At 39.0% G+C, this 15,588-nt stretch overlaps 1 protein-coding gene across 4 annotated transcripts in view; it reads right to left on the bottom strand.

Annotated features, from left to right (window-relative positions):
- The window catches only part of SLC35F2 (solute carrier family 35 member F2), a 117,696-nt gene that overhangs the window by 69,354 nt on the left and 32,754 nt on the right, over positions 1-15,588 (bottom strand). For all 4 annotated transcript variants that reach the window (XR_014016214.1, XM_081238739.1, XM_081238740.1 and 1 more), the window contains exons 2-6: positions 14,676-14,851; positions 12,603-12,730; positions 2,682-2,841; positions 1,659-1,815; positions 1,060-1,112 (exon numbers count right to left, since the gene is read on the bottom strand). Coding sequence is in view for 3 of the 4 variants with exons in the window: in XM_081238739.1 (XP_081094865.1) it covers positions 1,060-1,112; positions 1,659-1,815; positions 2,682-2,841; positions 12,603-12,730; positions 14,676-14,851 (674 nt within the window). In the remaining variant the exon portion in view is untranslated. The remainder of the gene's footprint in view (positions 1-1,059; positions 1,113-1,658; positions 1,816-2,681; positions 2,842-12,602; positions 12,731-14,675; positions 14,852-15,588) is intronic.

The following is a 15,588-nucleotide window of genomic DNA, read 5'->3' as shown; positions in this document are numbered from 1 at the left end:
GAAAAAAATGGAATAGCTAATGTTATAGGAAAAAACCAAAAGTTAAAGGCGCTGTGCTTTTAAAGCTTGACTGATATATAAAATTCCCTGATCCTTTAACATACCATCCACAAAGCCCCTTGTTAACAGTAAGCATTGCAAATGAGACATACAAAGCTCTCAGGAAAAAAATAACAACAAGATATGATGAAGAACTTAAAAAATTCAACAGAGTGTTAGATGATCGAGGCCATAGAATCTTGCTTATGGTGTAAGTCAACAGCTCTTATCACCCCATGTTATCCACCTGCCCAGGGCAGAGAGATGCCAATGATAAAAGGCATCATGGTTGGACATGATTTGTGTGGTTGAATCAAAATAAAGTATTTTTCGGGTATCAAGGATAGTCGTTAGGCCCATTATCTTTTGTTCATCTCATAAGAGCTAGTCATGTGGGTGCTAAGAGATAAATACTTATAGCAGTTATCTTTGCTTCACAACCACTTCTCCAACCTCGCTCAACACACACACACACACACACACACACACACACAGGCAATCTAAGTTATTTACTTGAATGAAATCATTCAAGCATAGTAAATGAATTTCAATGACACTTCATGTAGTACTTAATTTCTTTCCACGCATCATTAAATAAGGTTCAAATCTTTCCTATCAGATGAGAGTAGCAATGGAACGTGGTGGTGATTACACACCACCAGATTATTCAGGTTAATACTTCACAAATTACATCAAGCAGACAACCTTCACAAAAAGTCTGAGGACTCGAGATACAGATCTAGTTGAAAGTTAGTGTGACCAAAGGTCAGTCTTTTTCAGAATTCCTAGTAAAGAAAGGCTATTCCTGAAGGTAAAGATTAAGGATTAACTTTTATGGGGGGGTTTATTTACAAGTTCTCAGAGAAAACTCAATGTAAACCACTATAGTTCTCTGTGTACTAAATTACTCTGTGATTTTATATAAAAATGTCTAAATAATATTACTAAAATGAAGTATTTATTTCTTGATGTGTGTCAGTTAGGGGAAAGACTAACAAGAATTATTATGTATGTACATACCAATTTTCCAGTCCCAGTGAATGCTGGCAATATCCTTATATTCCACAATCAATCTGTGATTAAAACAAGAGGTCACAGAGAGATCTTTATACTAATTTTCACTATTTTATAAGCAATTAAATTGCTTCAAGCTTTAAGTACTTCACCATGGTGATTAATTATGTTGACTTTTGAATTTTTCTTAGAGAATAAAAATAACTATCTTTAATTAAAATGACAAAGAATAAAACCCAGAGGAGTCCATAAACACATGTTTGACACCCTTAGAAGCACTCTACAGTAGTCAACTACAGAAGGAAAACATGACACTATGTGTTCCCTTTGAACAGGAAGTTAATATTTTCTAGGAATAATTGAAAAAGAGAGTTTTCACTGGTAATATAAAGTCTACCACATTATAAGCAGTAATCAAGCATCACATGTATAAGAAAATGAGGCATAATCCTTGATGTTTCAAAAATCTTCTAATAGATATTTAGCAAGTTACTGATTTCAAATGTGAATTTGGGCCAAATAAACAATGAATATTAGTAGCTGGAAAGTAATCATCTATGACATATTTGCTTATATTGTTTTTAAGGATAAGTTTAGAATCTTACAGTTGTATGCCACTGATAATTGTTCCAAACAAGCCCACCATTCCTAAAAACTCCTGTCTGCTCAGCTTCTTCACGATGTATTCTTCACACACATTAGAAACAGCATAGAGGGAAGCCCCAAGAAGGACCAAGATGTCACCAATCAGTACATCACTACCTATAAGGAGATAAGCCACAAAAAAGAATACATTTGTCACTAGGGAAAACTCTCCAGCTTGCTTCCAGGAGTTTATCTGGCTCATATTTATTTAAGTAAGATTTTACAGAAGAAGAATTTCTGATTTTTAGAAGTTTAAAGACTCTTGCCCGTCTCACTTTCTGGCACAATTCTGCTTTCATTTTTCTTATTTTGGATCCTCAGGAGACTAACAGATTGGAAGATGGTGGTGTATGCCATAATGTAAGGCCTAAGAAAATGATTCTATGACATTAGAAATTAATGGAAATTATTGATGGGAATTCATTGAAAACTATAGGGAAGGAAGCTAGGTAAGAAAGGTAACTTTCTCAATCAAAGGAGACACTGAAGTCACTTGTATATTGGGTGAAATCATAGACCTTATTTAGATTTTACATTATCAACTATCTGAACCTTGACATAAAGAATATCAAAATGTTCTCATCTACAGAGTAACTGAAAAAAGAGATCATTCAGTGAACACAAAGTCTCCTTTTTGATGAAAACAAAAACCAAGAATCTACAGTAGGATTTCCAGTAACTAATCCAAATGTATGGGCCAAAAAAAGATTATTGCAAATATATAAAGAAACTTCTCTCTCATGAAGCAAAACCAACTATTTAGTGTGACAAAACACAGCAAGGACTCAGGGCCGGTAGAAACATAAAGACTGCTTTGTGGAAATGGTTATAGTACCAGAAGCAAGCAAATCTAAAAGTAAAATTTTAAAGATAGTTAATCAGGACACATTCTCTGCCTTTTACTTTATCTTTGCACAATAAAAGTGAGGATATAAGCAAGACATTTCCTGTGACTAAACCAGAAACAAGTAACACAGTCTCACCTGAATTGTCTTCCCTCCCTGCTAATATGTCTGCACCAACCATAGTTCCTACGCCCAACAGACAGACAGCCACAGCGATGAAGTGGATCACTCTGTATCTTGCATAAAGAATAAACCACGAGAGAGCCATCAACACAGGAATCCCAAAGCAATCCAAAAGCTGCATGGAAGGAGAAACAGACGGCTTAAAACATCTCTCAGCTAAAAGATGATTAAGTAATAACAGGAGTCAGTGTTTATTGAGCATTTATTATTGCCAGCCCTGTAATAAATGCTTTACCTGGATTAACTCATTTAATCCTCACAACAATTCTATGAGGTTAGAACTGCAATCTCCATTTTACACACGAGGAAAACAAAGGCACAGAAAGGTTAAATGAGTTGCCCAAATTCACATAGTTAAAAGTGGTGGAGGACTTCCCTGGTGGCACAGTGGTTAAGAATCCACCTGCCAATGCAGGGGACACGGGTTCGAGCCCTGGTCCGGGAAGATCCCAATGCCGTGGAACAACTAAGACTGTGCACCACAACTACTGAGCCCGCGTGCCTAGAGCCCGTGCTGTGCAACAAGAGAAGCAACCGCAATGAGAAGCACATGCACCGCAACGAAGAGTAGCCCCCACTCACTGCAACTAGAGAAAGCCCACATGTAGCAACAAAGACCCAACACAGCCATAAATAAATAAATAAATAAAAGTGTTGGAGCCAGTTGATGAACCCAGGAATTCTGCCCAACAGCCTATGCAGTTTACCTCTACACTCCCACCTGTGTTTATCCTTAAGTCCAGTAGACATGTGCCCATTCACTCAGTCAACAAATATTTAAGTATGTGATATGCGGGAGACATTATGAGAGGAGCTGGAATATAGAGGAGAACAAGAGAGACACAAAGAGGAGTATACAGAAGGCTAGACAGACACAGAAGAATCACACAACCAATATTTAAATGTAATTGGGCTAAGAGCCACAGAAAAGTACAGGTTATTATGAGAGAGCAAACAGACACCACCTCCCTGACAAAGTGTCCAACCCCACCATATAAGACAGATGCTTGCTCACAGCAAATACTCTTGCTCATCTTCATCATAGACTCCTCCATCACCTGTTGGTCCTGGGTCAAGAAAATACTTGCTACACCCCTGATATTGCCAGTCTGAAAGGCAGGGGGATTAAGAGTGCCAAAATTATAGTAAATCCAAAATCTTTGTAAGATAAAAGAAAAAGAGATTTCATTCACTGGATTCTTAAAGTCACAAATTTGGTAAAGTGCATTCAAGGCTAAAATATATTCCTTTTACTAATAATGTTCTGATGATGTTTTTTTGATTGCTCATCCTGTTCTTTTTTTAACCTTGTCCCTGATTTGTTCTGTGTCTGTTTAGTCTTGGACAAGGCAGGCCCCAAAATCTCCAACAGCCTGTTTGATCCTGTCCACAGTTGTTTACTGATCGCCTTTCACTGCAATGTCAAGTATAGGAATGGGCACCTTGCCTTGTGTTATTTATTCCAGCTACAGAACTCCAATCTCTTAAGTGCTTTATTGAGCCTGCCTGAATAACAAACCATTAAACGATGCAAATGATAATAGCTTGTCCTGGAAGACACCAACAGAATCCAGCCAAAATGAAGTAACAAAGTCTAAACTACATTTCTTAAACAAAAAAAAGCAGAAAAAGTCACTCTAAAAACTATTACAGGAGACTTGCTATCCTCAAATTGTGTCTTAAAGTCAAACTTAAATCTGCTCTATTTTTAACAATTTTTGGTGGGCAATGAGTAGCCATATAAGGGATGCACCTACATTTGCTAAGAGCTCCCAAGGCCTCAAGCCCCAGACCTACCATTGACCAGCTGTGTGATCTCTAGCTAGTCACCCTTTGAGTCAAGATATGAAATCAAGAGGTCAGACCAAATGATCTCACAGGTACCTTCCCACTCTAAAATTCCATGACTTCTAATCTGATATCTATCACATTCAGTCATTTACCTACATTGGATCTTTTCAAAATGTGTGTTTGGTGACAGATGCCTTCTGTTTGATGCTTGTAGTTCTAAGAGCCTCCCTATTTAATTTAATCTTTAAAAATTATTGTACAGTCACAGTAAGCAAGGAACTAAGTAAGAACGTGGAATGAGGAGAAGACATGGATATAAACATGAATTAGACTTTATTAGAGATACAGTGGAGTATAGAATAGAAAGTGAAATTGAATTAGGCCTTAGAGAAGGGGCTTCGAAAAAGATTCATTCTAGAAAGAATAGAGCAACATAAGAGAGAGAAGCCCCCTGTGGGTAGGGAATGTGTAGATGTGGCAGTGAAGTGAGAAGAGACATGAGTAGAAACCCAGGCCGGCAATGTCAATGGCCACATCAAGAACTACTACATTACTATTTGCAATTACAGAATCTTTGAAGGAATCCTTAAGAAGGAGGTTCAAAGACCATCCAATCTAAACTTCCACCTTTTCAAGGGGAATTCCCCAGTGGTCCAGAGGTTAGGACTCCAAGCTTCCACTGAAGGGGATACAGGTTCGATCCCTGGTCAGGGAACTAAGATCCCACATGTCACGTGTGGTGATCAATCAATCAATCAGTAAATAACTTCCACCCTTTCAGATTAACCAGGCCAGAGACATACTCAAGGAGAGAATCCGCTTGAAGAATTCCAATGAGAGGCACTCTCTACTGCTGGAAGCACCTCTAGTTGTTAGATGTGTTTTTTATCATAGGGCTTGCTAGGACCATAAGTACATAACTTTTTGTTGTTGTTGTTTTTTGCTGTACGCGGGCCTCTCAATGTTGTGGCCTCTCCCGTTGTAGAGCACAGGCTCCGGATGCGCAGGCTCAGCAGCCATGGCTCACGGGCCCAGCCACTCCGCGGCATGTGGGGTCTTCCCGGACCGGGGCATGAACCTGTGTCCCCTGCATCAGCAGGCGGACTCTCAACCACTGTGCCACCAGGGAAGCCCAGTACATAACTTTTGACGACAAAAGGCTTAGGTTTTTCTAAGAGGCTAAGATGAAAGAAATTGTTTGAGATTAGTTTAAGGCATGACCGTTAGTCACAATAACCCAGCTGTCAGTGTTTTGTTTAGCTGTGTTTAGACCTTGTACCAATTCAAAACTTCTAACAGTCATTAGTCAGAGATCAAAGTTTCTGCAAATTGTAATCAAGTAATTAAACTGTGTGTGAGATTATGAGGGTAGATGTGACTAGAAAAATGCCATTTTCTATATACTTATACTCATTATTCATTGCTGAAAGTACACTTAATACTATTTGTGATGAACTGTATCTTCTAGGGAACTCCTGGTTTTAATTTTTATGAAATTCTGGGTTTTTCACGTGCCTCCTATGATGTCTGCCTTAACAAATATTTCCTATCTTGGCTTTTTAACCCATGCCAGTCAAAACCCAAGAGATTTGCTGAGGAAAATGCTTAGCACAATATTAAAAGGCATTCTGGAAATTTGAGAAGATGGCAGAAGAGTAAGAAGCAGAGATCACCTTCCTCCCCACAGATACATCAGAAATGCATCCACACAACTGCTCCTATAGAACACTGACTGAACGCTGGCAGAAGACCTCAGACCTCCCAAAAGGCAAGAAACTCCCCACGTACCTGGGTAGGGCAAAAGAAAAAAGTAAAAACAGAGACAAAAGAATAGGGACCAGTGGGAGGGAGCTGTGAAGGAGGAAAGTTTTCCACACACTAGAAGCCACTTCGCGGGCGGAGACTGCAGGTGGCGGAGGGGGAAGCTTCAGAGCCATGGAGGAGAGCACAGCAACAGGGGTGTGGAGGGCAAGGCGGAGAGATTCCCACACAGAGGATCGGTGCCCTCAGGCACACACCAGCCCGAGAGGCTTGTCTGCTCACCCGCCAGATGGGCGGGGGCTGGGAGCTGAGGCTCGGGCTTCTGTCGGATGCAGGGAGAGGACTGGGGTTGGCGGCGTGAACACAGCCTGAAGGGGGCTAGTGCACCACAGCTAGCCGGGAGGGAGTCCGGGAAAATTCTGGAGCTGCCGAAGAGACAAGAGACATTTTCTTGCCTCTTTGTTTCCTGGTGCGCGAGAAGAGGGGATTAAGAGCGCTGCTTAAGGGAGCTCCAGAGACGGGCGCCAGCCGCGTCTATCAGCGCGGACCCCAGAGACGAGCATGAGACGCTAAGGCTGCTGCTGCTGCCACCAAGAAGCCTGTGTGCGAGCACAGTTCACCGTCTACACCTCTCCTCCCGGGAGCCTGTGCAGCCCGCCACTGCCAGGGTCCCGTGATCCAGGGACAACTTCCCCGGGAGAACACACGGCGCACCTCAGGCTGGTGCAACGTCACGCCGGCCTGTGCCGCCGCAGGCTCGCCCCGCACTCCGTGCCCCTCCCTCTCCCCGGCCTGAGTGAGCCAGAGCCCCCGAATCAGCTGCTCCTTTAACCCCGTCCTGTCTGAGCGAAGAACAGACGCCCTCAGGCGACCTACAAGCAGAGGCGAGGCCAAATCCAAAGCTGAACCCAGGGAGCCGTGCGAACAAAGAAGAGGGAAATTTCTCCCAGCAGCCTCAGAAGCAGCGGATTAAAGCTCCACAATCAACGTGATGTACCCTGCATCTCTGGAATGCCTGAATAGACAACGAATCATCCCAAATTGAGGAGGTGGACTTTGGGAGGAAGATTTATTATTTTTTCCCCTTTTCCTCTTTTTGTGAGTGTGTATGTGTATGCTTCTGTGTGAGATTTTGTCTGTATAGCTTTGCTTCCACCATTTGTCCTAGGGTTCTATCCGTCCGTTTTTTTGGGGTTTTTTTACTTAAAAAATTTTTTTCTTGATAATTTTTTATTTTAATAACTTTATTTTATTTTATCCTCTTTCTTTCTTTCTATTTTTTCTCCCTTTTATTCTGAGACGTGTGGAGGACAGGCTCTTGGTGCTCCAGCTAGGCGTCAGGGCTGTACCACTAAGGTGGGAAAGCCAACTTCAGGACACTGGTCCACAAGAGACCTCCCAGCTCCACGTAATATCAAACGATGAAAATCTCCCAGAGATCTCCATTTCAACACCAACACCCAGCTTCACTCAACGACCAGCAAGCTACAGTGCTGGACACCCTATGCCAAACAACTAGCAAAACAGGAACCCAGCCCCATCCATTAGCAGGCTGCCTAAAATCATAATAAGGCCACAGACACCCCAAAACACACCACCAGACATGGACCTGACCACCAGAAAGACAAGATCCAGCCTCATCCACCAGAACACAGGCACTAGTCCCCTCCACCAGAAAACCTACACAAACCAAACTTAGCCACTGGGGACAGACACCAAAAACAATGGGAACTACAAACCTGCAGCCTAGGAAAAGGAGACCCCAAACACGGTAAGATAAGCAAAAAGAAAAGACATAAAAACACACGGCAGATGAAGGAGCAAAGTAAAAACCCACCAGACGTAACAAATGAAGAGGAAATAGGCAGTCCACCTGAAAAGCAATTCAGAATAATGATAGTAAAGATGATCCAAAATCTTGGAAATAGAATAGAGAAAATGCAAGAAACCTTTAACAAGGGCCTAGAAGAACTAAAGAGGAAACAAGCAATGATGAACAACACAATAAATGAATTAAAAATACTCTAGAAAGGATCAATAGCAGAATAACTGAGGCAGAACGGATAAGTGACCTGGAATATAAAAGAGTAGAAATAACTACTGCAGAGCAAAATAAAGAAGAAAGAATGAAAAGAACTGAGGACAGTCTCAGAGACCTCTGAGACAACATTAAACGAACCAACATTCGAATTATAGGGGTCCCAGAAGAAGAAGAGAAAAAGAAAGGGACTGAGAAAATATTTGAAGAGATTATAGTTGAAAACTTCCCTAATATGGGAAAGGAAATAATCAAGTCCAGGAAGCACAGAGAGTTCCATACAGGATAAATCCAAGGAGAAACACACCAAGGCACATATTATTCAAACTGTCAAGAATTAAATACAAAGAAAACATATTAAAAGCAGCAAGGGAAAAACAACAAATAATATACAAGGGAATCCCCATAAGGATAACAGCTGATCTTTCTGCAGAAACTCTGCAAGCCAGAAGGGAGTGGCAGGACATATTTAAAGTGATGAAGGAGAAAAACCTACAACCAAGATCACTCTACCCAACAAGGATCTCATTCAGATTTGATGGAGAAGTTAAAACCTTTACAGATAAGTAAAAGCTGAGAGAGTTCAGCACCACCAAACCAGCTTTGCAACAAATACTAAAGGAACTTCTCTAGGCAAGAAACACAAGAGAAGGAAAAGACCTACAATAACAAACCCAAAACAATTAATAAAATGGGAATAGGAACATACATATCGATAATTACCTTAAATGTAAATGGATTAAATGTTCCAACCAAAACACATAGACTGGCTGAATGGATACAAAAACAAGAACCATATATATGCGGTCTACAAGAGACCCACTTCAGACCTAGGGACACATACAGACTGAAAGTGAGGGGATGGAAAAAGATATTCCATACAAATGGAAATCAGAAGAAAGCTGGAGTAGCAATTCTCATATCAGACAAAATAGGCTTTAAAATAAAGACTATTACAAGAGACCAAGAAGGACACTACATAATGATCAAGGGATTGATCCAAGAAGAAGATATAATGAAATTGAAACTTTGATTAAAAATCTTCCAACAAACAAAAGCCCAGGACCAGATGGCTTCACAGGCAAATTCTATTAAACATTTAGAGAAAAGCTAGCACCTATCCTTCTCAAACTCTTCCAAAATATAGCAGAGGGAGGAACACTCCCAAACTCATTCTACGAGGCCACCATTACCCTGATACCAAAACCAGACAAAGATGTCACAAAGAAAGAAAACTACAGGGCAATATCACCGATGAACATAGATGCAAAAATCCACAACAAAATACTAGTAAACAGAATCCAACAGCACATTAAAAGGATCATACACCATGATCAAGAGGGGTTTACTCCAGAAATGCAAGGATTCTTCAATATACGCAAATCAATCAATGTGATACACCATATTAACAAGTTGAAGGAGAAAAAACATATGATCATCTCAATAGATGCAGAGAAAGCTTTTGACAAAATTCAACACCCATTTATGATAAAAACCCTGAAGAAAGTAGCCATAGAGGGAATTTTCCTCAACATAATAAAGGTCATATATGACAAACCCACAGCCAACATCGTCCTCAGTGGTGAAATACTGAAAGCATTTCCACTAAGATCAGGAACAAGACAAGGTTGCCCACTGTCACCACTCTTATTCACCATAGTTTTGGAAGTTTTAGCCACAGCAATCAGAGAAGAGAAATAAATAAAAGGAATCCAAATCAGAAAAGAAGTAAAGCTGTCACTGTTTGCAGATGTCATGATACTATACATAGAGAATCCTAAAGATGCTACCAGAAAACTATTAGAGCTAAGCAATGAATTTGGTAAAGTAGAAGGATACAAAATTAATGCACAGAAATCTCTGGCATTCTTATACACTAATGATGAAAAATTTGAAAGTGAAATTAAGAAAACACTCTAATTTACCATTGCAACAAAAAGAATAAAATATCTAGGAATAAACCTACCTAATGAGACAAAAGACCTGTATGCAGAAAATTATAAGACACTGATGAAAGAAATTAAAGATGATACAAATAGATGGAGAGATATACCATGTTCTTGGATGGGAAGAATCAATATTGTGAAAATGACTGTACTACCCAAAGCAATCTACAGATTCAATGCAATCCCTATCAAACTACCACTGGCATTTTTCACAGAAGTAGAACAAAAAATTTCACAATTTGTATGGAAACACAAAAGACCCCGAATAGCCAAAGCAATCTTGAGAACGAAAAACGGAGCTGGAGGAATCAGGCTCCCTGACTTCAGACTATACTACAAAGCTACAGTAATCAAGACAGTATGGTACTGGCACAAAAACAGAAAGATAGATCAATGGAACAGGATAGAAAGCCCAGAGATAAACCCACGCACATATGGCCAACTTATCTTTGATAAAAGAGGCAAGAATATACAGTGGAGGAAAGACAGCCTCTTCAATAAGTGATGCTGGGAAAACTGGACAGGTACATGTAAAAGTATGAAATTAGAACACTCCCTAACACCATACACAAAAATAAACTCAAAATGGATTAAAGACCTAAATGTAAGGCCAGACACTATCAAACTCTTGGAGGAAAACATAGGCAGAACACTCTATGACATAAATCACAGCAAGATCCTTTTTGACCCACCTCCTAGAGAAATGGAAGTAAAAACAAAAATAAACAAATGGGACCTAATGTAACTGAAAAGCTTTTGCACAGCAAAGGAAACCATAAATAAGACCAAAAGACAACCCTCAGAATGGGAGAAAATATTTGTTGCAAATGAAGCAACTGACAAAGGATTAATCTCCAAAATTTACAAGCAGCTCATGCAGCTCAATAACAAAAAAAAACCAAACAACCCAATCCAAAAATGGGCAGAAGACCTAAATAGACATTTCTCTAAAGAAGATATACAGATTGCCAACAAACACATGAAAGAATGCTCAACATCATTAATCATTAGAGAAATGCAAATCAAAACTACAATGAGATACGTATAACTGATTCACTTTGTTATAAAGCAGAAACTAACACACCATTGTAAAGCAATTGTACTCCAATAAGGATGTTAAAAAAAAAAACAGAAAGAAAAGAAACATAAGAAGTTGCAACTCAAAAAAAAAAGAGAGAGAGAGAGAAAAAGGCATTCTGGTAATAATAGAATTTAATGCATATTCACATTGGAAAAATACTGTTTTCATTAATCCTTCTCGTAAAATAAATCTAATCTCACTTCAGTTTTTCCCTGTTCCTAAAATTTGGAGATAAGACCACCTCTGTTTTATATAAAAAAGTGATGTATCAGGAATTCTTTGGTGGTCCAGTGGTTAAGACTCCATGCTTACACTGCTGAGGGTGCAGGTTCAATCTCTCCCTGGTTGGGGAACTAAGATACCACAAGTCATGCTGTGCGGCCAAAACAAAAGAAAGTGATGCATCAAAAGTCTTAAATTCAGTAAACTGTGAGTTCTAAACCTGGTATTGGAATCTATCTTACTTTCATCTCCATTTATAGCACATTTTGTTGTTAGCTATGGGGAGTCAGTGTTATGATACATCACACAGTTTGCTAACATTAAGACAACTCTTTTCTTTTTTTTTTTTGGCTGCATGACACGGCTTGTGGGATCTCGGTTCCCCAACCAGGGACAGAACCAGGCTACAGCAGTGAAAGCTGATAATCCTAACCACTAGGCCACCAGAAAACTCCCTAACATTAAGACAACTTAAACAATCTTCCTCAACTCCACCAGGTTGAAAAGTACTGCTATGTAGAAACATTTTTCTTTCAATCCAGTGAGAATAAACCTAGAAAAGGAATAAAGATATAAGTTTTACTTTTGGCTACCATCTCTACCCAAGATGTCTCATAGGTTCCTTCTAATTGTTCTTTTGTCTTGAATATCCACTTTACTTGCAAACCTCCAACTTTTCTATAGCACAATGGTATATCCACTTTATATGCCATGTTTAAGCAACACATAAAACAGAACTCTTGCCAACATCACAGCATCCATTGCCAACTAAATATTTATGTTTATTTTCGTAGCAACTGTTCTATTCTACTATAGCATTAGCAGTTTGGGAACTGATTAACTTGTACACGTTTTCAGTAATTCCAGGAAGCCTTACTCATTAGCGCATATGCTCCACTGGAAAACAGATAGCATCCACCTGTGCTTAGGTTTTCTTCAAGTGAACAGGTTCTTAATAAAATTAGGTGAGCACATATGAGCTCAGATTCTTCTCTTAAAGCTATAAAGCCTAAACTGGTAAGAGGACTCCTTCTTACCTGGACACTGGTTAGAGTTGTGTACTGGTATGCTCTGACAATCAGGTAATTAGCTTCTACATCTGCTAGTCCAAGCAGGATGTACTTCCACCATTTCTTTTTCAAGATGTATAAAAGGTTATCACTACCTGGTTGAAAGAAATCTAGATTAGTACATGTACTTGAAATGATTCCATGCATGTTAATTTAGAGATAAAGAGTCAAAGCAAGGGTTTACTATGTATTTTGAACGTGGACCCTCCTAATTTCCATTACTCATAACCCAAACTCCTGCAACAGCTCAGCAGTCAGATTTTTTTTCTAGTATGAGGCCCAAGCTAAGGTGTCATCATAGACCAAGTGTTCAATGAAAACACCAAAGAGAAAGGAAGTAAAAGTGGTTAAATTCCCGTTCCTACTGCAACAGAAATATAACATCCAGATCCCTAGGAAATGAAATGTTTTCTTATGAATTCATTGGTTATTTAACCTCTATTCATGAGCTTCTTCAAAGAAAACTCCGCATGTGGTCATTCTTTTGGAAAAGATGTGCTTTCGAGAGAAAATTAAGCCAGTGGTAAGTATGGAGAAAAGATTTAGTGGCACCATTGAAGAAACACCTTTTATCCCCTAAATTCTATTTATTCAAGTTAACTGTGATTCATTCCTTTGTAGAATCTAGCATCACAAGGAGATATAGAGTTGGCACATATACAAGAAGGCTTTATGGGTAAGATAACCTGCAAGGAAATAAAGGTAGTGAGAATCGTAGCCAAATAATTATCATGAAATCCCAATCAGCAGGAACATCCTGAAAACACAGTTTGTCTTCCTCAAGATGATATGGCATGGAAGGCATCTAGTAACAATCCCTTAGGAGGACTTCACTGATATACTTATGAATCACACTGACTTTCTAAAGGCCAGTGCTTACATAGAGGAGAAACGTCTGGGGCTATTAACCATGTACCAGTTCTATTTCCAACTCCTAAAGTTCTTGCCAAATTTGGAGCTTTCCCCTTAAGATATCTCTTTACCCCTTCCCACAACTGGTTTCCATTTTCTTTCAAAATAAATGATTTATCCTGACACATAGAAATACCATTGATGTATTAAGGTTCATATTAAAAGACGATTAGCAAATACCACACTGATTTTATTATATGCCTTAAATGTGATGAAAATGGGAGTATTGCACCCTACCAGTCAGTCTGGGTTACCCATTGTCTTTACACTCTTGAATTCAATCTTATTTAATTTTTTTTTATAATACCATACTCTTCTTTTGTGGGAAGGATGGCTCTTATCATGACAAGAAGCCCCTAATACAGCATGGTGGTGAGTGCATGGGCTCTGGGGCAGGTTGCCTAGGTTGAAATCTGGCTCCACCTGCATGACTTACAGCAAGTTATCTAAGTACTACATGCCTCAGATTACTCATCTATAAAGTGGAGATAATACTCACTTGATTTGTTAGGAGGCTTCAATGAGTTAAGCAATTAAAATGATACCTGATGCAATAATGTTAGCCTAGTTTTTCCCATTTATAAATAGTTAGCTAGAAATGATAATTCTACAATGATTCTAAAACAACTTAACCAGCCAGTGATAAGATGTTAATTCCTTGCCAATTCCTTGTTTTGTTTCTCTCACAACATAGACTTGATCTATCAATACGTGCAATTGGTGGTCCATTTAGCATTCTCCACTTAGCTGTAAATACATATTTTGGACAGTGAGGTTCTTGACTTTTTAAGTGTTTCTAATACTGTCTTTTAAATTTATCAACCATGGGGGGAAAAAAAGAAGACCTAATTTGTAATGGCATTTACACTTTTTTTTTTTTTTTAGACAACTCCTACATTACAGTTTGGTGCTACTTATTTTAATCAACAATTTCAGAGAGTTATACACAAATCTCTAGTCACCAATTTCATAGAATTCAAAGGTGTCATACTTTTCTAATAACTTTTATAAAAACAGCAGTAGTTTCCTGTTCTTGGTTTTGCCCCATATTTTATTTTTTGAACGTCAAGAGCCAAAAATTTTTATGAAGATAATTTGTTGAAAAGGTAATTCCAACATTTGACATACCTGATTGAAATGCCAGCATCACTGTATAAATTAGAAACAGCAAGCAATAGTTGATAAAGCTCTGAAGCATGGGGGTATTCACCTTGTATCTTTCTGCCAAATACTGGCTGGTGATGGCTGTCCCACATATACACAAGGACAACGTCTGACCCAGGGCAATTGTTTTCAAAATATTCCTAGAAAATAAAGGAGGAAATCAGAGGAACTGGCAAGTAAGTTATATCTTACACACACACACACACACACACACACACACACACACACACACTTTAGGGCTAAACCAAAAGGAAAATGTTAACAATTCCAGGTGGTTCTTTTTATCACTTACTTCATATGCACAAAAATTAAAGTGTTGGATTTTGAGAGACTACAGTTTTATTCTCTTTTACATTTCTAATTTTCCCCTCATTACCACAAAAATACATATTCCTCCAGTTCACTGATGATCTATTTAGAGATCATTTTGATTACTTTAGCTATGTCATATTTTATTTGAATTATGTGTGTATGATTTTTTAAAACTCAACTTTAACTCTAGTTTTAAAGTCTTCCTATTCATTAAATGTTTAACATTTTCTCATCCTTTCATTCTCCCAGAGACTTGGTTCCTTCAACTAGAAGCAGAGGCTTTCAATGTTACCTATACGTTAGAATCATGGAGCTTTTAAAAATGCTATATCCCAGGCTGCATCTGAGACCAATCATATCGTCGCCTCGGGGGGTGGGTCCAGAACTCAGTGGAGTTCAAAGGTCCCCAAGTAATTCCAAATGCAGCCAAGACTGTGAATCACTGTTCCAGAGGTTGGCACTTTGGATCCAGAGAAGAATAAGATCTAGACCCTACCCTTTGGCATTTTAAAAGAGAAGTACCTTAACAACCAACTATGAAACTGCAGAAAGCAAACTACCCAAC

Source organism: Mesoplodon bidens (genome assembly GCF_964165515.1).
Source record: "Mesoplodon bidens genome assembly, chromosome: 7".
In the NCBI taxonomy this organism is placed as follows: domain Eukaryota; kingdom Metazoa; phylum Chordata; class Mammalia; order Artiodactyla; family Ziphiidae; genus Mesoplodon; species Mesoplodon bidens.
The sequence above is the reverse complement of the archived record's forward strand: the minus strand, read 5'-3'. Positions and strand labels throughout refer to the sequence as shown.